We start from the raw sequence: 22,871 nt of genomic DNA, 5'->3' as shown, positions 1-22,871 counted from the left end.
AACGCTACCATGTAACACTTACTAGAAACCATAGCCCTAGTTTAAAACCCTACTTTGAACCCCTAACCATAATTTACAACCCTACCTTGAAACCCTAACCCTAACTTAAAGCCCTACTTTGAAACCATAAGCCTTTTTTGAAACCCTAACCCATTTGAAGCCCTACTTTGCAACCCCAACCCTAGTTCAAAACCCTACTTTGTAACACTAAACCTATCTTAAAAATCAACTTTGAAACCCTAACCCTTTTTAAAACCCTACTTTGAAACCCTGAGCGGTTGCAGCGGATGGAAGTGTTCCCAAAGTTCAATCCCAGCCAAATGTACCTTCGACATGAATCGTCGACAAACATGAGCATGACAAATGTTGTCAACGAGGATGGGGGCTGTTTTGCTTCGGATGCCCCTGCCTAAGATGGATGCCCGAGGGGTGGGGGGGGCACCGAGTGGCCTTTGAACATCTGATCATGGCTCAGCATTTCTGTTCCTCTCATTGAAGTGAGCGCAGAAGAGGATGCGATGAAATCACGCAAGTGAGACGCGAGTGCCAAAAACATGAGGCGGTAAACCCGATGACATCATCTCCCTGGGCCAGACGAGAAGCTTCCTGAAGCTGCTCGTTATGTAACCGCCAGCTCAGCATCTCGGGGAGGTGTTTCCACGCACGAGAATAAATAACAAAACAAAACAAAACAAAAAAAAAGTGGCGGCGGTGAGGCACTGATGACGTGAAAAATGCTGCAGCATCTCTCTGCCTGGTGCGTACGCCGCCGCCGCCGCCGCCGCCGGCTGCTGCTGCTGCTGCTGCTCCCCCCCTTGCCCCCCCCCCCCACCCCCTCCCGTCTCCCAGCTGGAGCAGCCAAAGGAGGCGGAGTCGAGCCACACACAGACATTTTGCATCCCGCACTTGCCGCACGCTCACCGTCAAGCATCCAGCCCGAGCCCGCCGACCGTCCGCAGCAGGGGAGCCCAGCCGTGTCGTCGCCCCAGGATGGATGCACTCATGAAGGGCTTCTCCATGGCCAAGGAGGGCGTGGTGGCGGCCGCCGAGAAGACCAAAGCCGGCATGGAGGAGGCTGCGGCCAAGACCAAAGAAGGGGTGATGTATGTCGGTAAGGCATCGGCAAGAGTGGTGCAGGGGCGAAGAAGAAGAGTTGTGGAGGGCCCCCCCCCCGAGTTGTCACGCTTGCAAGACTGGGGGGGCAAAAAGAACATTTTTTTTTTTTAATCCTTTGAATCAAATGTTAGCATTTGAATTTGCGATAGCGTCCTGGGATGACTGTCACCTCTCAAGGTTAAATGCATGAGGCTTCCAAGGCCTTCTTTTTTTTGGGGGGGGGGGGGGTGTATAGCGACACAAAAGCGGGGGTCAGAGCGTAATCGTAATTATATAAGGGGGTGAGGGAGATGGGCACTGCGTCACCTCATGTTCGTGTCGCTTGCGTGCTGCTCGGATGACTTAACACCTTCCACTCGCCCCCCCCCCCCCCTTCCCTCCCTGAAAAGATGAGGACGGGGAGGGGGTGGGGATTATATGCAAAACGCGCCAATAATATGCTGAGAAGATTCTCTCCACATGTCCGTCTTTCTGCTTTAGCACACAGGGGGGCAACCCTGCCGCTCGCCCACGAGCGGAGGAAAAAGAAGCTGTGTCATTGCCATCAATTCCGCGCGTGTGTGCGTGCGAGATGCAGCAGTGTGGTGTCCGCAGGCACGAGGCCGGCGGTGCATGTGCAAATGCGCCAAAGAACAGAGTCCACGATGCTGTCCTTCACACGCCACATTCATCCCTCGCCGTGGCAGATGATATAATAAATGCGTTTAATCTGCTTGGAACGAGCGCGCGGGGCCGCACCGGCAACGGCGTTTAAATGTTGCCCTCCGGTCGGGAGGTTTTGCCGAAGCAGGCCCGGGCCCAATAATCAGACAAGAAAAGAAAAGAACAAGAATGAATGACTGCAGACCAAACCTACGAGAGAGGATCCGGGAGCTGATTGGCTAACGGTAAAAAAGCAGTCGTGAAGCTAAGGATCTGATTGGCTGGCAAAGAAGGATAGGCAAGGAGCTCGCAGGCTAAAAAAAAAATAATAATAACGAGCGGGGTAGGAAAGTCAGGACAGAGGGGTCATTAAGAAGTTGGTCGGCAGGTACCGATGAGATGCAGGTTCAGAAACAAAACGTAGTAAAAGAGTTCATTGGATATCGAGCGAGGTCGGGGGTTGATCGGTTCTAACAGCAGCAGAAGGGTTGCTCAGGACTTCAGTGGTTGCAACAAGGAGCAGGGTAGGCAAGCAAGTGCAACACAAGCGAGGAAACCGAAGGGGAGATAAGGAGTTGAGTGGCGCAAGGCTGGAGAAGACGAGCTCAAGAGTTGAGACATGCGCGAGCAAACAAACAGAAGGGGAGGGAAGATGTTGTTGTTTGGCGGAAGCAAGGAGCGGGTCTGGTTGTCAAAGGCGGACGCTCAACACATTGACACATATTTTAAAACTTTTCCTTTGCTTCTTTTGCTCAGGTAACAAGACGAAGGAAGGCGTAGTGTCGTCAGTAAACACTGGTACGTACATTGAACGGCGCAGAAAAAGGGAAGCTTTTAAAGAGCTGGCCTCAATTCGCGTCTGCCTCCCTCCCGGCCCCCTAGTGGCCAACAGGACCGTGGACCAGGCCAACATCGTGGCGGACACGGCCGTCAGCGGCGCCAACGAGGTGTCGCAGGCCACCACGGAGGGCGTGGAGAACATCGCCGCGTCCACCGGGCTCCTGAACCAGGTCGGTTTCCGCGGCGAGCGCCTCCCAGTTTGGGGACCCCTTTATCTTAGCGCGTTTTACTCCATAATGTCTGTGTCTGTGTCCCCGATAGGAGGAGTCCGTGAACGAGGTGCCAACAACTTGCATGCTACTAATCTATCAGACTAATTTTAACTTTTTTTTTTTTTTAGAAGGTTCAGTAATTCAAAGTGTTGCCAAGTTTTCCATTTGGCCGCAATAGTCAGCGGCTTTTCTGACCCCTCTAGTGGCTATTTTTCAAAATAGCGACTAACAACTTTAATGACCGCAAGCGTAACACATTGAAGCTTTTGACCCGAGGTATGTGCTGCTATGATTAAAAACACTTTTTTAAACCAGACATCGACTTGATTAACTCTAACTGTTAATGTGGTTTTAAGTTACGTTAGCATGTCAAGCCTAACCAAGACTAACACTTCCAGCACGGCAACAATCAGCGATTGCAGCAGCATGTTTGAACAGCCTTTTTTTTTTCGCTCCCAGCGGCAGGTCAACTAGAAAAAAAACAACCTGTCAACAGAATTCTCATGTTATTTTTCCTGTCGCCCCTTAGGGAGAATACGGAGGGATGGAGCAAGGCGGCGAAGGGGGAGAGGTAAGACGACAAATATATCGTCATTTCTGATCAATAGTAGCAGTTTTCTCAAATTAAGTTTCTAGTGAAATGAATACTTTAAAAACATTTTACTTTTTTTCCCCTTAATATTTCATAAATGGTTGTCACTCTAGTATTTTCACTTTATTCTGGTGGAATTACAACACATTTGTCAAAGACGATGACTTTTCGTAAATTATATTTGACGTAAAAATATTGCAATTAGTACATTCAAAATACTTATTCCTACTTTATTCTAGTGAAATTCTTATTTGTATTTTTAATCTTACAACTTTATTCTTGTTTAGTAATAAAATATTTTTGACCAAGACTTTAGTGTGCTTGACTCTTTCTAACTTTCTAATCTCTCCTCAATCAGGGCTATTAGTTCCTGTCAGGACCTGCTCTCCAGTAGCCCCTCGCTCCCCTTCGCCCTTCGCCTCGCTCAACAGGAGTCCAGGTGTTTGTTTTTATTTCATGATACTTCTTTTTGTGTGTGTGTGTGACTTTTACCGGAACCAAACCCTTCTGGGTGGAACTCTTCCGGATGCAGCATCCCCTCGCCTCCCATGTGTCAAGTGTTGTCCCCATTACGCACCCGAACCCTGAAAAAAACAAAAACAAGAGGCGCACATGCATGAAACAAACACACAATACTGTAATTGGCAATAAGAAGTACAACGTAAACCGACAAAAAAGGCTTTTAAATGAGCAATAAAGAATACGTCACCATAACAATACATAGTCTGAATACATGCGTGTTTGTGTACTTACCCGGTTGCATGGCATCCTACAATCATCACGGATGGAATCAACGTGTCTGCTCAGATGGAATTCTGGGAAATGTAGTTGTTTAGCAGCATTTTACAGGAAGACATCAGCGTTTGGTTTTGTGCGCCTGCCCAGCAAAGTGTGCGCGTGTGCGTGTAAGCGGAACAAGCGTGTTCTTCCGAGGCCATTAGACATGAAATGACTGCATGTTGCCTTATTTATCAATCTGACACACACACACACACACACACAAATACACAGTTTAAGTTGGCATTATTGCTGATTTTATAAAAGTGTACAAGTGAAATAAAATCATTTTTTGTTGGTGTTGGAAACCCCTTTTTGTGTTTGCCTTTGTATTAAGTTGACTTCATTACACTACACAATATGTATGTATACATATTTACAAAACTTGATTACTGGTACCTACTACTATATTTACCTAAAAAAAAAAAATGTAAAAAAAATAAAAGGTAACAAGAAACCAAACTTGGAAACAATAGAGGTTTTAACATTTTATTGTTTTTCCCCCCCAAAAAGAAAAAAAATACAAAAAACAATTTCCTCTAACATAACTTGAAAATGAGGAAGCGGACGGTTAAAAGAGGAGCAGGACGGAGACAGCAAATGGGGGGTCTGCGTAGACGCTCCCTTTTCTTGTCCGGAGGAAAAGCTGCTTTACAGAACTTGATCGGGGGAAACAAAAACCTTTCACAAAAATAAAAAATAACTCACTAATTGCGAAAACTCTGCCAATGACTTTATAAGGTTTCTTTTATTGTGATTATATTAAATCCCTTTTTTCCAGCATTAAGGCATCTGCAGTGCTCATCACAGCCCGCGGGGGGGCGCACGCAAGGTGGCCATCAAACTACAGTGAATAAATGTACCGCCAACATAGTTTGTTCTGTGGAGATGTCGAACTTTGTCTGCTTTTTCTTACGCGTAAAGGCGAGTAAACGACGACGACGACGACATATATGATATGTTCTCAAGGCTGTTTAAAGTTTGGCGGGTGCAGGGGAGGGAAAGAGGACGGCGGGGCGAGGGGCGCATTTATGTGAAAGTGAGGCCGGCCTCGTTGTACACCTTGAACACCTTCTCGATGGCGTTGACGTAGGCGGCCGTCCGCAGGTCCAGGCCCAGGTTGTACTTGCTCGCCGTGCGCATAATTTGCTGGAAAACAGGAGCCACGTGATTAGTGATTGTTCGCATACCACTAGAGGGAGCCCTCGTACCACTAATGATACACATGCCATACTTTATTTTCATTTTGACATAGCTGTCCAATGGACACACGCATCCCCAATTTTGTTTGTTGCTTTTTGATCAGATTTTGAGGGAAAACAAAATCATGTGTTTCCCACCAATGTTACGGATTTCAAAAACTATCTGGTCGCCACAGTAAATTGCGGTATGTCTCCAGTATGACTTCAAATCCTAAAGGCCTGAGTATGATCACTTTGTTGATTTTAGCTTGCATGCACCACTCACAAAATGTCGATGTTGGACTTTTTAAGTCTAAAGTGTGTTTTAAGCTTTACAGATTAACTTTCTGTTCTCTAACAAGGAGCTGGCAAAATTCCCAATTTTTTTTTTTTTTTTATTTATTTTTTAAAATTTTTTTTAATTTCCATGCCTCTGTAGCAACCTGCTGACGACACATTTTCTGGCGTCGTTGGTTATTCGATGGGCGCCGTCTTGATCTTGTCATGTCAACATGATTATGAAGAGAGCTGTTTCAACATCCACTTTTATTGAACCAGATCATTCCTTTTGCAGTTCAGCTCCTTGTTAGAAAACCCCTTCATATTTTTGAATAAGGAGAAGGTATAAATGAACACATTGAGTTGATATCGTCTGGCAGGTTAAACAAATTTGTCGAACTATTCCGTCAGTGTGAGTCGACTAAATCCTGAGCAGTGTGGCTTACCCTGGCGGATCTCTCCATGGTGTAGGCCAAGCCGGAGTGGACGATGTCCTTCTCGGAGGCGCCCTGCAACCCAAACCAGTCACATTGAAACCTGCCATTTGTGTGCCCAACCGTAGTGAAACATCGTGCGTCTTTCCGACGTGTGGATCGACTCACAGCAACTCTGGCCTGGAAGTCGGCGGTGGGCACGATGGGGATGGGTCCGCCCTGCTTGCCGAATTTCCTCTCCAGACTCTCCTGCACCGACACTGGAGGACACAAACAATTTTTTTTTTTGTTTTTTTTTTTTGTACAGAGCCGTCACAAAAGAGGATTTAACGTTTGATTCTTGTACTCACTGAGCAGGTGGTAGTTGGAGTCCCGCTCGTATTTGAAGGTCAGGCGTCCATAGCTGACGTGGTTGAGATTCTTCAGCCACTCGAAATAGGACACCGTCACGCCGCCGGCGTTCAGGTACATGTCCTGCAGAGGGAGACGCCGTCACAGTCTTCCGCCACACCACGCCACTGACTTTCTTTTTAAAATCACTCCATTTTCCAGCGGACGACTTACAGGGATCACCATGACGTTGTTGGCCAGGAAAACCTTGTCGGCGTCGGGGGTGGTGGGACCGTTGGCGCCCTCGGCGATGATCTGGACCAGAACAAAAACGCTGAAATAGCGCTGGCAGTACTCTTTCATTTTGGATATGAAAAGGTGGTAATCACTATTTGCAGAGAGCACATGATTACAACAATCCATTTTGAACAAAAGAAGCTTACTGTAATGCATAAAAATAACACGCATTGAGGTGTGAAAAAATATGACATTGACTGTACCGTTTCTGCCAAACAATTGATAGGAGAGAATATAGTTATGAGTCATTCTTGCAAAAAGCAGTTTCCAAAGTGTACCCTACTTCTGTCATCAAAAATTGTATTTTCAGGATAAGCCCAAGACGTTCTCATCATGACTTCTTTTATTTGCCGGGGAAGTAGACTAACAAGTTCCCTGTGTTTATTTGGTTCAACTCTCGTGTTTGGTATGCTGCATAAAACCAATAAAATTGTTTTTTTTTAAATAAAGTCACAAGTGTTCATTGCAAACAAAATGGAGGAAGCGGCGGCGGCGTTCACCTTGGCCTTGATCCTGGGGGCATTGTGACGCGTCAGCTGCTTCTCGCCGGCGGCCGGGATCAGGATGTGGCAGTCGGCTTCCAGAATGTTGCCGTCGTAGGGTTTGGCGCCCGGGAAGCCCACGATGCTGCCGTGTTGCTGTCGGGTCAAGACATGCGCGCACAAAAAAAAAAAAAAAAAAAAAAAAAAAAAAAAAAAAAAAAAAAAAAAAAAGTTGAAGCAAGGGTCACGTTGTCATGGCGATACGATGACACCGCGTGTATTTTGAGAAGTGAAAAAACAAGACGGGACCGCACCAGCTTGTAGTCCTCCAGCTGCTTGGGGTCGATGCCGTCCGGGTTGTAGATGGCGCCGTCGATCTCGCCGATGCCCACGCACTTGGCGCCGTACCTGTGCAGGTACCTCATGGAGTGCAGACCCACGTTGCCAAAGCCCTGACACACGCGGTTGAAATTTGACTTCCCTTCACATTTTCCTTGTGAGCATTTCAATCCCTTTTAAACATCATTACAACAAAAGCTGTGTACAGTCATGCTTTAACGTGAGGGGATCTCAAGTCACTTTTTCCCCCCCATTAAAAATCGGATCCAGTCTCCTCCCTAAAAAAAAAAAATGTTAGGAATGCATTTATTAAGAAAATAGCACTCTTATATTTACTTTATAAAAACATAATAGGAATGCGACACCCGTTGCCTACACCTTCAATAATAATAATTTTAAAAACACATTCCAGCTAAATGAGGTGGTACAAATATACGGACAAGTGATGCAAACAGTCGCCATTGTTTCAGATGAGTGAAAACGGTGAAGCTTAATTCTCTAAACCTCCCAGATGTAATCAGCGTCCGACGCGACACTCCCGGAGGGATTATCCTTTTTGATCCTGGATGACGCCGACAAGCTGCCGTGCCCGCTGTCCCTCATCTTTAGCGAAATCTTGACTCCTTCAGTGACTTGCTGCCTGCGACACCGGCTTCCTCTTTCACCTAAATGACTTCTTGTTTTTCCTCTTTTTTTTTGTTGTTGTTGTTGCAGACACTAAAAAGTCGACGACATCACGGCAAGGCTATGAAAGGTGGCGCAACCCTGATCGCGACACCCGCCTAAAGCCTTCCTCCTCGGCCTCGTCGCATGCGGTCACCTGGACGATGAAGGTCTTGTCCTTGAAGCCGGGCGTCAGTCCCAGCATGCTCATGTAGGACGCCTCGTTGATGAAGTTCTCGATGCCGTGGAAGACTCCGCGACCGGTGGCCGAGATGCGGCCGTGGATGCCGCCCTGGCTGATGGGCTTGCCCGTCACGCAGGCGTGGGCGTTGATGTCCTGTCAAGACAAAAAGACACAGAAAAAAAAAAAAAAAATGACGAGACTATTTTTAGGAGGCTGCCTCTGATTGGCCGTTAGCGGTACTGCACCCTGCTCGAGTTTCTCACACACACGCGCGCGCGCGAGGTGACTTGCTTAGCTGGCTGAGCGTCACTCCGCACTACCCAGAATGCTTTGCTCTCAAGATACTCCGAGCAGGAATGCGTGAGGCATTCCGACGGGCCGGCCAAGTTTAACTGGACCGCGTGACAGGATGACGCCAAGGAAAAGCTAACGGAAGACACTTCATTCGGTACACCAGATGATCGTAGCATGTGAATGATTCTGCCTTTGCAAACGCCCCGTTTTGAGATGAACACGATTTGCATCACATCCAGTCAGCACACTTGTCAAGACGGGATTTTGGTTACAGACCTCATTTGAAAGCCCGACCCAAGCTTGACACCCTATCAAACTGCTGTTTAAAATGCTGACATCAAACGCTAACTTGACAAGGCAATGCTGACTGGAATTTCAACTTTGAAAAGATTAACTTTTGCTCGAAACACAAACGGGGAAACTCTAACCGTGGCTAGTTGAAGCCTTACTTTTAACCCAGGTTTAAAACCCTACCAATGATTTGAAACTCTTGACTTGAACCTTTGAGCCTGGTCTGAAAGCTCACTTTGAAACCCCAAAAGCTAGTCTTCTTCATGCTGCTGTACCCAACGTTGTGTCCAACTTTTGCTTTTCAAATCGGACAGCGCGTGGCCAAAAAGTGCTCTTCTTGCACACAGTAAACCAACGATTCGTAGCCACCTCATCAAATACTTTTGGCCTTGTTAATGAATTATGAATACATCATTAGCGTGACAAGTGGGCCTCTTTGTCTGCAAGGCTGCTTGCTTTCTTTCAGGCAAGAGAGAGAGAGAGAGGAGGAATGTTTGCTCTGGCGGGAAGAGAGAGGCAGGAAGCTGGTGGTTCGGAGTGACTCACTCCTTCCACTTTGCTTCGTGTTTACCCCCCAAAAAAAATGAAAGGACAAAAAAAAAAAAAAAAGGAAACATGTGCCAAAAGCAAGCCTGAGTCTGAAGCGGCCCGACTGTTTTCAAACTGACCGTGTGCGCGATGGTGTTGGCGTAGGTGTCGGCAATCCAGGACATTTCCCGCTCGCCTGTGCTCATGTCGGGAGCCGGGACGTCGATGCCCGGTCCTGGTCGGGAGAGAGATGACGTCACTTTCAACAAGGCTCCACAAAAGCTTCTTTTTTTTTTTTTTTTTTTTTTTTTCAAAGCAATAGCACATACTGGGTAATACTGTAAACACAAGTTTCAGCTTTCAAAGTTCAAATCTCGGCTGATGTTTAAAATGTTCCAGGAGAAGGTCCAAAAACTTAGGCGGGGCTGCAAAAATGAAGATGGGGGAGGGTGACAGTCTGCGTGTGCTGTGTTTTTTTTTTTTTTTTTTTTCCCCCTTTCGGCTGCTAGAAATGCCCCCACCCCGTGGAATTGTTGCAGAATTAACTGTGGGAAATTTTTGTATCTTTAAAGGGTCTGCTGCCTTCTCAAAAAGTACCTTTTGAACCTTGAACACACACCGAAAAAGTCCATGTTGGCTTATTGAAGGCGCTTAACTCTATTCGCCTTGGCATCAAGTTTTCACTCACCAATGAAGCCCTTCTTGGCCAGCTCAATGGTGAATCTCCTGGTGATCTTCTCCAGCTCGTTGTCCTGCCCAGCCAAAAGTGAAACGATGTTGACCAAACGCTGGCAATACCGATATCAGTTCAGATATGCGTGCATGCCAAGTGTCTTGTCTTTCGCACAAGACCATTTTTCTGAACTCCTCTTTTGGTCAAAAATCATTTTGCGTGCGGTGTAGCCGGGCCGCGGTGTATGACTCACAGAGTAATTCCTGGGGTTGATCTTGACTCCAGCTTTGGCCCCTCCGAACGGCACGTCTGGCAAAAAGAATAACTTGTCTTAGAATATGCAGTATGTTACTGCAAAGGGGATGGCGACTAAAGTGTTGGGACACTTGCAGGAAGTGAAAAGTTTCAAGTCATATGCGGCGCATCTGAGCTCAATCGCTGCCACTGACTGCTTATAGATCAATTTGAACTCTGCCGGCAGTGGATGAGTTGATGACTAACTAATCAAGTAAAGAAATTTGGGAAAAAGTGAATACTCCCAGGACAAAAGTGAGCAAAGAGGCGTGGCCAACTTGTCATCAGATGCAAAAAGACTGGCTCCAACGTACCCACAACGGCGCATTTGTACGTCATCAAGGAGGCCAGAGCTTTCACCTCGTCCACCGACACCTCTGTGCTGTAACGGATACCTGAAACACAAAACAACATGTTACCGCGGTTACAGGATTGAAAAAGTAGGTTCTCCCCAAAAATGGTATTATTTTTTTATTATTAAGTGTAGTATCCTTGATGAATTTACATTAAAAAATAATTTGTGTGATAGCTATGAACATTTTTCCCCAAGCAGGCCGCGTTTTTAATCGTTTGAAACACAACCGGCTCAGTGGGCCACATTGTGATTTGCTAGGAAAGTAGTAAGAGTAATCTATTGAAAATGGCTATTCAAGTGTTGCATACTGCCATTTGTCTGCTTCTTGTTTCAACGTTTTTAGTGATGGGTAAGAAAGCATTCACATATCAATGACTTATCACTTTTAATATTTAAAAAGAACATAAGAGTTCATTTGAGCAATGTCATTTGTCATCTGAGCTAAGCTCAACGCTTCACCTTGCACGTGCAGGGTGAGCGAGCACATCTTCAACAAGCTCATTCAATCTATGCAGCGCGTTTTCCCGCATTGGTCGAAAGATGCCATCGATGAGCATTCAAATGAGCCAATCACAGCTCGGCATTCGTTCGCCACCGCGGCGGTTGGGAACTTTACGCCGCCTGTAAAACACTCGTATTGCTCATCTAGCACATATGGGGCACTGTCTCGGGCAGACAAAAAAAAAAGAAAAAGAATGAAACGGCCGCCATTATGGGATATTACTGTCCGCCCTCTCCATATGAACTGAATTAAACTATGATTGAAGGAAAACATAAAACAGAAAACAAGGCCTGATCTTTTATAGATGTTTTTCCAAACATCAGCTGAGCCGTCACGAGAGGACAATCCCGTGCTTGTGATGTTGTGATCAAATTATAGGAAAGGAAAAGAAGCCGCAGGGAAGGGAACCCATCCCCCCCGCCACCCCCGCCTGCCTCTCTTTCATTTATCCGCCGCGACTGACTAGCAACTGCCGCAAATCAAAGAGCGGATTCAGTCCAAAGACAAGTACTGCTGGTTTACTTCCATTGGACTTTGGACTACACGAGTTGATATCTTACACTCCTCAAAGGTTTTGCTGTTTCCGCCACTTGTAAATAAGATTGTAAAATTACGGACATTTTAAAAGGTAGGAAATTTGACATGTTGCTTAGTGAGCGGCGACATGAGCTGGAGTCATTGTTGCTCCTTGTGAGTGTTCTCATTTTGTAGTTGCGATTGATGTCCTGGGAAATAAATGGCTAAAAGTGCATCCGCAATTGTGGCTCTCCTTACCCAAATATGAGGGCATGAGAGTACCTTCATTGGGCCCAACCAACTAAATTAGCCCTTTTCAAATTGGGGGTGGGTGTCTACTATTGGCAGCTTGTCACCAATATTGAGGGGTCACTGTACTCCAGCGGAACTCCCACTATGACGACCATGCGTCAAAGGTGGCCTTGAAATGGGGTGTGTAGCCAAAAACACCCCTTTGAACTTTGCAGAGCAAAGTCAAGGGTCTCTGCACCACGTCAATCATTAAACCCACTCAGCTTTCTTGCCGACTCTCGTGCGGATTGGACTCGCTGTCAATGACATCATTGCCTTAAATCGACAACTTTAGGGAGAAAACAGCCGGGCGAGGTAGAAATACGGCTGCCTCAGAATAGTCCCTGCAACCAGCAGGTGCGATAGCGTTAACAGCAACAACAGCCGACGGCCGCCATGATTGCATGAGCCTTCTTACTACGGCGCCCTCCCCCACCCGTCACGGGCAAATGGGAATGCATGGAGAAACAACCACCCTCCCTCGACACTCACACGCCCTTTCGCCATACATCACATCTCACCCACTCTCAAAACTACCCAGATTGCACTGCATGGGGGAGGAGACACCATGCACGTACATAGATTAGGCCTTGAACTTTACAGGGTCAAAGGTGGACATATGCAAACGCAGTGTGTCTAAAGTCGGCTTGGAAGCCATTTTGTGGCCCTGTAGCTTGGTTTTAGGTTTTGACCGCCAATGGATTCCAAACTTAAAAGAAAAAAAAAACATAAAAAGGGTCTGAGAAAAAGTGTCATTAGTTTAGTCACCTAAAGTCTGCCCTTTAATACGTAAATATACATACACTAGATGCCAGTAGTTGGCAGAAAAGCACTACTTGTGTCTCAATAAAGCTCCTCAACTCACTTCATTGGGACGAGTGTGCCACTAGAAATGCCAAAAGCAATATTCTACTGTTTCACTGGCTGTCCAAAAACACATAAGTGAATTTTCAAGTAGTGAATAAACAGGCTGGGCAAGAAGAGAATACGCACCTAAAACACAACGTTTTATCTTCATTCTTGCCTATTCTAAAAGTTTTAATTGCATTTGATTACTTCCGGTTGAACACATTAAATTGAGAATTACGTAACTGTCATTGAATTTCTAGAAACACCTTCGAACAATCGCATAAATAATAAAGGCGTAGCATAAGAGTTAGGATAATTATGTGCCACCAACCACTGGAACGTTTTCAAGTGAAGAGGCCAAGCGCTTTCACCGTAACCAGATGTGAGCTACTAGCATATTAACCTCGCAGCTAGAGGTTGACAAAAATATTATTGAAACACGAGTTGGAGTCGAAAGTGGACCAACCAGAAGTAAGGAAACAATTACATGTCATTATTTGTTGGGGGAAAGAAAAGAAGCGGTTTCTGGGTAACGAGCTCGAAAACCGCAAAGTAATGCTAACGGGACGCTAGGTAGGCTAACGGCTAGCTGTCAGCGGTGAGCTCACCTCCCTTGCAGGGCGTCCGGTGCTGGCTGTGCTGGGCGCGGTATCCCTCCACCACCTCCCACTCGCCGTTGTCCCGCTTGATGGGGAACGACAAGCTGAGGACGTGGTTGCACGGCTTGATGATGCGCAGGATGCCTCGCACGCGGTGCCGCTTCTGCTCAGGGGTCTCGCGGGTGCGCAGGTCCTCCACCAGCTTGTCCTCCACGATGGCGGCGCCGCGGTCGAAGAAGCCCTCCACCATGCGGAAGAAGTTGGGGTCGTCCGGCTGCTGCTCGCTCGCCGCGTCGGCGTAGCGGCGCACCCGCAGCAACGAGGTGGACGCCGGGAGAGCGGAGTCCACGCAGCCCGAGGCCAGCGCGCTGCCCGCCGAGCGGCTCAACAGCTCCCCAAAGTAGCGATACATGGTCGCGGCGAGAGTCGAGTGAAAGGCGACGAGGACGAGCGCAGGGCGGGTTGTGGTCCTGGTTGTGTACGGCGACAGGTGGAGAAAGCGAGATGACAGACCGAGAGGCTCCTCAGCGTGTCGGGACCTCCGAGCGAGTGGGGAGTGACATACTGGGCGGGTTTGCTTTAAAAGGCAGCCGAGTGCCAGCCGACCGTCGAGGAGGGCCTGGAGGGGCGCACGCCGAAGGAGGAGGAGGACCCAGCCAGCCGTGCGCGCTCCCGCTTGCGTCGCAGTTGACCGTGCGCGCTCCCGACTCTGCGGCGCAAATCCAACGGGACACAAGCGTCTGCCAACGGAAACGCAAAACATACGACTCGGCATTGTTTTACTCTTTTATTGTGTTAACTGTTTTTATGTTGACTGTCTTTACAATTCAAACTCTTAAAGAAGCATCAATTACTGGGTTTACTGTACTTCTGTTGTATGAATGGCGATACTGTAGTTGGAGCACACATTATTGTACCTTCTGCCATCTAGTGGAAGAGCACTGAATTGTTCGGCCTGTCACTACACATCACTGGCATAGACAGATGAGAAATTGGATAATAACTTAACTAGTGGGTTATTTTAAAACCATTGTGCTATTCAACTCCATTTTTGTGTATTAGTGTCATATTAACCACTATTAACCACATCAATCGATGCCTCTTATTTTACTCCCTATACTTTTTTTGCATAGTATCCACCCGAATCTAACGGGATTATGGCAAGATAGGAAACGTGTAATTGAGCCAGCGTGTAAGAGGTCAACAGGTCATGGGTGCTTTTGAGTGGTGTGTGGGGGGGCTTGGACGTGTGTCACCGTCTCCTGTTGACGCTGGCAGCTTGCTCAACTAAGGTGTCAATGGCACACTCACAAGACAACTTGCAAAGCATTGTGGGGACCACCCCTTGCCAGCCCGTCCCAATCTTTATCCAGGTCACAAAGTACAGTTTCATACTCGAGGGTTTCCATTGTCAAATAAGTATTTTTTCTATTTGTCTGTGTGTCTACATTCACTATCAATTTATCTTGAGGCTGATGTTGTCTTTAAGGACAGTCTAATTTTAAAAAAATCACATTTAATTGTTCCAAATGTTGTTAAATCTGTCTAGCAAGCTAGCAAGTTAGGAAGATAGCTAGCAAGCTAGTTAGCTATCTTGAGGCTGGTGTTGCCAGTCTGAAATGACAACTTCCGTCGCAAAATAACTAGCTGTCAATGTAGCTGTTCAAAAATGTCCTTACATCTGTATATCCATCTGTCTGTCTGCATTCTGAGCCTTGTGTTGCCTTCAGAGACAGTCGGAAATCTTCGTTTTCCCTCAGAAGACAACCAAATGACAATCTATAATTGGGTCTTTTGTACGGGTAACTCGACCCAGTTTACTGCATCGATTGGTCAATAGAAATTTGTCACAACTGCGACTAGAAAATGCCAAAAAAAAAAAAAAAAAAAAACTGAAGTGGACACGACTGATAAGCAGTCTAAGCGGCCTTATGTAAGAGCGCATCGATGGCGTGTTCCTTCACACATACGTGCCGCTCAGCCTCATACGGCACGCGGAGACCAAATGAAAATTGTTCCGCTGAGATCGCATGTAACTGACTGGACTTAAACCCGTGGACTCTACACGGCAGATAAGCACTCAGCGCAGGGACAAACAAACACAGTCACACACAGTCAGTCAGCGCAAAAACAAGGACTCAGCAGCACGTAATAGAAATCCAAAACATAGCAATTTCAAAGAAATCAAATGTGATTCAAAAATGCTGGAACATGCATGCTTTTCGCCACACACCACCATCTACCAAGGCGTTGCAACAGAAACCTGTTTGGAAGTGTAAGGTTCAGTCTACAACTGTATTCTTTTATAATGAACCACAAAAACATGGCGTGATTGTCAAGGAAGAAGCACATCACATCGCCATAAAGACAGGAAACAGGCGAGACCAAGGAGAAACCAATCATCGATCGCCCCATTCACTGCTGCTCATTTTGGAGACAGAGACTCTACACACTTTGCTTTCTTGCCAGAGGTACATATGATTTTGGTTTCTTGCAGAAATTTGTCCCACTTTTTGTACTAAACTCATCCGCCTGCCTCCACATTTCTGTCGTTTGGAGTCAAAATGGTTTGCCACGGACAAGGGTATTTCCTGGAACAACGCATCTCGAAAGTACCCCTTTTTTTTTTTTGTCCAAAACATCAAATGGAAAAAAAAAAATTAATGTATTTTTGGGCTGCAGAACAGAATGGAAAACCAACTTCTTGTCGTGCCTGTCCTTATTTATGAGGTGAGCATAAAAATCATGAAAGGATCATAAAAGATAACCTGTTGTTTTCCTTCAATCACCTCAAGCCCACATGTCCGACCCAATCCACGCACCCCCCCCCCCCCCCCAACCACACGTACGCACACACACATCAAACAGCGTTTCAAAGGCTGCAACCGTGCCGTGTCATTGGATGAGAGCCTGACAACACCCACCGGACAGGAAGGCCATGGTGGTGTGATGATGATGATGATGATGATGATGATGACAGGGGGGTTGGGTTGGGAGATGTGTGTGTATGTGTGTGCGTGTGTGTGTGTGTGGGGGGGGGGTGTTAGTGGTCACATGCTTCTCAGACGTGAAACAGCAGGAGCGCTACAAGGGGCTGAAATGGTCGCTTACACCTTCCTTGACATGCAGAGGACAAACAAGAAAAAAAATGGCAGCTCACGGTACACTGACAGTTCACACACGTGCACACGCACACACACACACACGCACACACACACACATAGTAGTGACTAGGCCGTGGACAACTGTCACCTTGAAATCCTGCTTACAAGGCGCATGGAGGACACTTGATTTTTTTTTTTTTTTTTTAATTTGGTGGAAACCGTTGCGATTTTTTGATACTGAACCTCATAGGTTGTTGTTATGCTTTCGGCTTTTCCCCTACCATGTTAAATAGGCAAACAATATTTTACTTGAAATATTTCGCATTATTTGTCATTTTTTACTATTCTTTAATGCCCAAAAGACCTCAATCCAAGCTAACTATTGCATATGACCGCAACAGTGCATCGAAAATGTCATTCCTTCGAGATTGTAATATATTTTAAAAATACATTGTGCGCCCTGTATATTTGCCTTCCTTTTTATGACGATAATGCATTGCATCTCTATGGCAACTCCATTTAAAGGGACCACCTTTCAATAGTAAAAAGTCGACATGTTGCCTAGCAACTGTTGTGAAGCGCCAGCCGCATAGATTAGACCCAAGGTGAAAGGAATTCCGAACATTTTTTTTTATCATTCAATAGAATTGAATTAAATGTGGAAAAGTTGTCATTTGTTACACAAAATGAAAATCTATACTTGTTGCACCATGAGTACAGTACAGCAGTGATTCCCAACTACATCACGGGAGCTTTATTCAATCCTCAATTGGTTTGACAATTGTGATTTTTTTTTTTTTATTACAAAAAAAATAATCTTTGTTCATCTATCTATGGCACCATCATACCGTGTAGTAAAAGGCAGAAAAAAATAAAAGTCATTCCATTAGATGTCAGAAGGTACATAACAATAATTTTGTGCCATTTTTGATTGGTGCAGTGTGCATTGAGATTTTTCTAACGTAAAATAAATGCCTCGACTCAAAATAGTGGGAGGCATTGAGTTCCAAAGTATTCCACTTTTTACTGACACCAAACGAACACTAGATGGCGCCAGTGTACTTCCACACTCCATTACTGCATCAGTGTGACGCCCTGAAGGCACAATGAAAGCTTAAGACAAAATATTAGAATCTCGTAATATTTATTTGAATGCATTTGAATAAGGACCGCATGGTGTGTCAGTGATTAGCATGTTTGTCTCGCAGTTCAGAGATTTGGGGTTCGAATCCAGGCTGCTTGCGTGTGTTTTCGACAGACTTCCTCCCCGATTCCCCAAAAACATGCCATAGAAAACGAATGGCGATTTTAATTAGAAAATGAACACAAATGAAATTGAGTTGCATTTCGACCACATCTCCTGTACCCGTTAACTTCGTCTTCGAGTCGTTGCTGTAAAGTCAGTTGAATCGAAACTGCTGTGCGTGCGCGCGTGTTGACGTGTGAGAGCCAAGAGGTAAAAAGTTGAAAAGGTTCCCACGAGAACTCTCCTACCGAGCGTCTCTATTCAGGAAGTTGCGGCTTGGCCCCACGTCTGCTCACATCTCCCCATCGACCCGCGTTACACACTCTCCACGCGTGTGTGTGTGTGTGTGTGTGTGTGTGTGTGTGGCCCATGTCTGACGCCTTTGCTATCGGTCCACGTGTCAGGTGACCCAGGAGGAAACACCAAAGGAAGCAAAGAGAGAGGTCAAAAACAAGTCAAACGGCTTGCTTTCGACACTCCAGATAGTTGTCTGACGACTACAATCAAAAGCATCAAGAATCAGTCTTAGCTTTTTGCTCTAACACGGCTTGTGTAAAAGGCCCGGCAAATGGAAGCCTGAAAAGGTCCAAACTGAGTCTAAAGCGGCAGCTAGACTTACTCTTTTTTTTCCGGTTCTTGAACCTTTTTTTGTGGGTCGACTTGAGATAGCAAAGTCGGCCAAATGTTATGTCACGGCTTTCAGGGCGTGAATTTTACAAATGCCGAAATGATCCTAAAGTGGCCACTTCAAGGCAAACTGGCACACTTGGTTCCAGTGTCTTTTCAGGTATGGCTTCATGAAACTTTTTTGGGGGGTTCTGGTGCAAAATTTTCAAAAATGACCATTTTAAAGGGCTGGATCCGTTTTTCGGCTGCAGGTCCCGCTTCAATGCTGCATTCGTTGGTCCAGCGAGAGCTGCAGAAACGGCTCCTCCACGCCGCTGTCGCACATACAAACACATCAGTGCGACACGGCCCCACGGGTCGCAGCATCGACGCATCCGTGCCGATACCTTAGCACGTAGGTGACGCAGAGGATCAAGAGGGGCTGCGGGGCCCCGGTTCCCGACTTGGACCCTCGGGCCCCTGGTACCACGGCGCTGTGGCTCTCCACCCACACGTAGCCTCCGCCCCTCACCAGCATCCTGTAGCGACCGCTGACCGACTGGCTCTTGGAGTACACTGGAAAACACAGACAAGAGTGGCAAAAAACAACAAAAAAAAACCTTGGCTAATGTGCCACATGCTGCTGCACCTTCACTACTCACAGTTGATGTGATATTTGGTCAAACAGATTGTGTCCAGCGTGTGACAAAGCTCATATATGGAGCGGCCCACCAGCTCGTGGGGGGTGTACCCTAAAATTGGCAACACCCTTCACACACATATGCACACAAATTAGACCGAGGTAAGTCATTTCAAAACATTTTCTATCATTCATGTCACCTGCAGCAAAACAGCTTTGCGCTGACACTGACTGCTATTATGAGCTGTTCATAATTCCCTCCACTTTGAACAAATCAACCTTTGTTTCATCGGCCCAGAGCACACGTGGGAAGTGTGTTTGGGGTCACCTGCGGTCGCAGTGCGTGAACCTCATGTCCATGCTGTGCTGGCTGCTGAAGGTGCGAGCGCAGAGGAGCGTGTGAGACACGGGCAGAGGACGGCAGGTGAGCAGCAGGCAGCAGGCCGGGAAGGCGCCGGCGCAGGCCCTGGCTCGGCCCTGGCACTGCAACACCTGCATTTGCAAATCAACAGCAAATGGAATCATGGAAATATTATTTCAACAAAATAGGAACATTTTGTGAAAACACAATATTGGGGACAAACCATACAAAAATCGAAAGAAAAAAGATAATGTCAGTGAAATTTTTTAAATGTTCAACGCCACATCAAAACAAATGGTTACAAAAATATTTTTAGACTAAAAAAAAAAAACAAAAAGATTTTACATACATCTAAATAGAAAGTAAATAGATTAATAAATAAATAAATGAAATAAAACAAAAATTCAACACAGTAAACTAAAATACAGCATTCTTAAAAAGGGGTTATGGAAAACAACTCAAATAAAACCAAAATGGGGTATAAAAAATACGGTGAAAACAACAATTTATTAAATAAAACCATTTTTGGCCGTTGGTGAGCAACCTTCCACGTGGCCGCCTTGAGGTTGGTGCTTCGTCCTCTGAGGTTTAGGGTGCTTTTAATCCTCACCACAAAGTCACGCTTTGGGTTGCTCCAAAACTCATCTTCAAGGAACCAAAACAAAAATAATAATAACTGATGTGCTAGGCTCACACTTACACACACATCCTCACAAACCTGCAGAAAGGCGGAGGTTACTTCTGATTTCTTCGTGGTCACACGGGTGAGTAAAATCAAAAACGTTGTTGCCCATCAACTCAGTCTGGGGAGGGGGGAACAAAATCTTCAATAGGCATTTCACCTTTGTGTGTGTGTGTGTGTATTAATAATAATAATACGTTTTATTTGTAGTAGTAAACCCCACACTGTACATAGATAAGAAAACAAAAAAAAGGAAATATATAAAGAAGAAAAACAAATAAAGAAAACACAGGGCGTCGCAATTAAGGTGAGTGGGAGTTAAATTCCGATAAACAGGAGTTGAGGGAGGGGGGCGGGGGGGGGGCGCAAGTGAGATGTTGGCTTTGCAGGAAAGTTAGAGGTGGGTGTCATTCGTGAAGCAATGATACAGAATATTTCATTTACAGGAAATGACGCCAACGGGGAGGAAGTAGATGATAAGAGCAAGGGCCCCGGTATGGAGCCCTGGGGCACACCTGAAATGTCTGGGAAGGTGTCTGATCAGAAGGACTTCACCCGGATGAACTGAGAGCAGCGTACTGCACGTGTCTATACCTGCGTGAGGCCCAGGTAGCGGCCGACGTTGTCGGACAGGAACGTCATGTCCCCCCCGGAAGACAGCACCATCACAAATCCCTCCAGGGTGGTCAGGTAGACGTCAGTCTCCATCGCAACCGTCAAATCCAGACGGATGTCGGGTCCTCCCATGACAAACTTTGGCATGTACATCTCGTCTGTGGATTGCGGCGCAGTGGTAGAGCAAAACATTGCACAATTTCCAACAAATCCAAAAAGATGACATCGGTGTTTGTGAGTCACACAGAATGACATATTATCATTATTACTCCGAACGTCATGCAATGTTCAATATGAGTTCTAAAACAATCTAAAAAAAAATAAATAAATTCAAGAGGCAAAAAAAAATATATATATATATTTTCCCAAAGTTGTTTTGAGGCGTACGGCTCGTCACCTTGTAGCAGCGCTTTGAGTCGGATGTAGCAGAGCGCCAGACGGATGACGGACGGCTTGTCCAGGTGATCGCTGACGGACGCTCGCAGCGGCAGCAGGCGGCACATTTCGGCAAACACGCCCGACTCCACTCGCCGCCGCTTCCTGGCTGCCTCGCGACTGATCGCCCTGCCGGAAAGAAATGCTGCCGTGTCACATTCGAAAATTGCCATGACCTGGCCACACAGACACGGCATTAGGTACAACAACAGGTGGGAATTAGTCACATACGGCGGATATAAAAAGTCTACACACCCCGGCTCAAATCCCGGAGGTTCATATTTAAAAGCAGCAAACAAACACCAGGTTAAATCAATATTTTCCACTACAGCGGGAAAGTAAACGCTAAAAATTCACTTAAGATAGTGAGATTGCAGAAGTGTGCACACCCTCTCGTAGCTGGAGATGCGGTTGTGTTCAGAATAAATTCATTACATTTCAATTTATGGGAAAGGGGAGCCAGAAAACACCTGACACTTTTGTTTTCCACGTCTCACCCCGAATAATGTTGAGATGTTCTAGTAGGCTTTTCTTTTGCTTCCCAACAGAAATCTCAAGGTTTTGTGCCTACATTGATTGGTACTTGGATCTTTTCAAAATTCCCTCCAATAATTGTTTAAAAAAAAAGAAAAATCACTTGCCAAGCTATTGTAGCAGCAACGAGGATGCTTCAATTTCGTTTCATCCTTTTCTTTTTGTATGTCAGATTTATTTACATAATGTACAGCACTTTGCATGCAGCTGGTTGTTTTTCCAAGTGCTCTCCAAGTCGAGTTGAGTTGAGGTCATGAATTTCGACGCGAGAGGGCCGACTGAAATCCCCTCAAGTGAATGTGGTTTTTATTTTAAGTCATTTTACATCCTCATTTATTAAACACTTTCATAGGTAGTTGTATAGTTTTTGAGGAGGCATTTTGCATTGTATAACTAGATTTTTATTTTCATTGTGATTGTGCATATTTATTGAACCTCGACTTTGAAATAACAATTGAACTGAAACTTAAACTGCAAAGTTAACGTCACCAGTCTTTGGGGAACTTATAGTGACAGATAAAAGTTAGAAGTGGAAAAAAAAATCTTTCCAAGAAAAACATTTTTTTAATGAAAAGAAATTGAATGTTAAGAAGGCACCTATTAGGAAAAGTTTTGGTTTTGCAAAATAATTACAAGTAAAATTCAAGAGACATTTTTCCTTCATGAAAACTATAAAAATAAATGAATTTAAAAATGATTGCGTAGAAAAGAAAATGTGGGAACTGCATGCAAGCTCCATTAAAATTTGCGTTAAAGTACAGCACTAGAATGGTAATGATTTGCAAATAACTAAATTGCAAGTCAAAATGTTGAATTCCGTTCATTCTTTCATTACAGTCCGTTCGCTGTTGCATTAATACAATTTGCAAGTTCATCATCACAAGCCGAGCCAAACATGCAATTTGAAAAAAAAAAAAAAAAAAAAAAAAGATTGATTAAAAGTCAATTTACCTTCTCCTCTCCTTGTCAACTCTCATCACGTTGGCCGTCTAGGTAATCCGCCCGTCCGACATCAATTAGACAATGAACTGCAGTTCAAAGGTCATCCAGAGGAGAAAGCGCATCCCCACTGCCCGCCCCTCCCCTCT

The 22,871-nt window shown here is 45.6% G+C and overlaps 3 protein-coding genes across 9 annotated transcripts; 1 reads left to right on the top strand and 2 right to left on the bottom strand.

The window, feature by feature from the left end:
* The first annotated feature begins 861 nt into the window (after window positions 1–861).
* On the top strand, window positions 862–4,487 carry sncgb (synuclein, gamma b (breast cancer-specific protein 1)). 2 transcript variants are annotated; one of them, XM_086016102.1, is made up of 6 exons: window positions 862–1,111; window positions 2,515–2,556; window positions 2,641–2,768; window positions 2,860–2,877; window positions 3,340–3,381; window positions 3,761–4,487. In XM_086016102.1, the coding sequence occupies exons 1-6, from the start codon at window positions 991–993 to the stop codon at window positions 3,767–3,769; spliced, it is 360 nt and encodes a 119-aa protein (XP_085872228.1). In that variant the 5' UTR covers window positions 862–990; the 3' UTR covers window positions 3,770–4,487. The 2 variants fall into 2 exon arrangements, with proteins under 2 accessions (XP_085872228.1, XP_085872230.1); XM_086016104.1 differs by lacking the exon at window positions 2,860–2,877 and having other exon boundaries at window positions 870–1,111.
* Window positions 4,488–4,654: 167 nt separating this feature from the next.
* glud1b (glutamate dehydrogenase 1b) lies at window positions 4,655–14,221 on the bottom strand. The gene is made up of 13 exons (XM_086016101.1): window positions 13,570–14,221; window positions 10,763–10,843; window positions 10,408–10,463; window positions 10,170–10,233; window positions 9,622–9,716; window positions 8,342–8,521; window positions 7,497–7,634; window positions 7,201–7,338; window positions 6,638–6,718; window positions 6,424–6,547; window positions 6,242–6,333; window positions 6,086–6,148; window positions 4,655–5,328 (listed from the first exon to the last, which is right to left on the bottom strand). Exons 1-13 carry the CDS (start codon window positions 13,970–13,972, stop codon window positions 5,209–5,211), a joined length of 1,635 nt encoding a protein of 544 aa, XP_085872227.1. The 5' UTR covers window positions 13,973–14,221; the 3' UTR covers window positions 4,655–5,208.
* Window positions 14,222–17,395: 3,174 nt separating this feature from the next.
* epas1a (endothelial PAS domain protein 1a) lies at window positions 17,396–22,844 on the bottom strand. Of its 6 annotated transcripts, XM_086015839.1 has the most exons (9): window positions 22,735–22,844; window positions 21,212–21,378; window positions 20,794–20,972; window positions 20,236–20,320; window positions 20,062–20,162; window positions 19,485–19,648; window positions 19,179–19,285; window positions 18,924–19,092; window positions 18,653–18,851 (listed from the first exon to the last, which is right to left on the bottom strand). In XM_086015839.1, exons 1-9 carry the CDS (start codon window positions 22,758–22,760, stop codon window positions 18,797–18,799), a joined length of 1,053 nt encoding a protein of 350 aa, XP_085871965.1. In that variant the 5' UTR covers window positions 22,761–22,844; the 3' UTR covers window positions 18,653–18,796. The 6 variants fall into 6 exon arrangements, with proteins under 6 accessions (XP_085871962.1, XP_085871960.1, XP_085871961.1 ...); XM_086015836.1 differs by lacking the exon at window positions 19,179–19,285 and having other exon boundaries at window positions 17,396–18,851; window positions 20,038–20,162; XM_086015837.1 differs by having other exon boundaries at window positions 20,038–20,162; window positions 21,212–22,844.
* Window positions 22,845–22,871: the final 27 nt, after the last annotated feature.

This window comes from Filicampus tigris, chromosome 19, assembly GCF_054856515.1.
Source record: "Filicampus tigris isolate MCC_2025a chromosome 19, RoL_Ftig_1.0, whole genome shotgun sequence".
Taxonomy (NCBI): domain Eukaryota; kingdom Metazoa; phylum Chordata; class Actinopteri; order Syngnathiformes; family Syngnathidae; genus Filicampus; species Filicampus tigris.
Note: the sequence above shows the minus strand (reverse complement) of the source record. Positions and strands in the feature narration are given on the sequence as shown.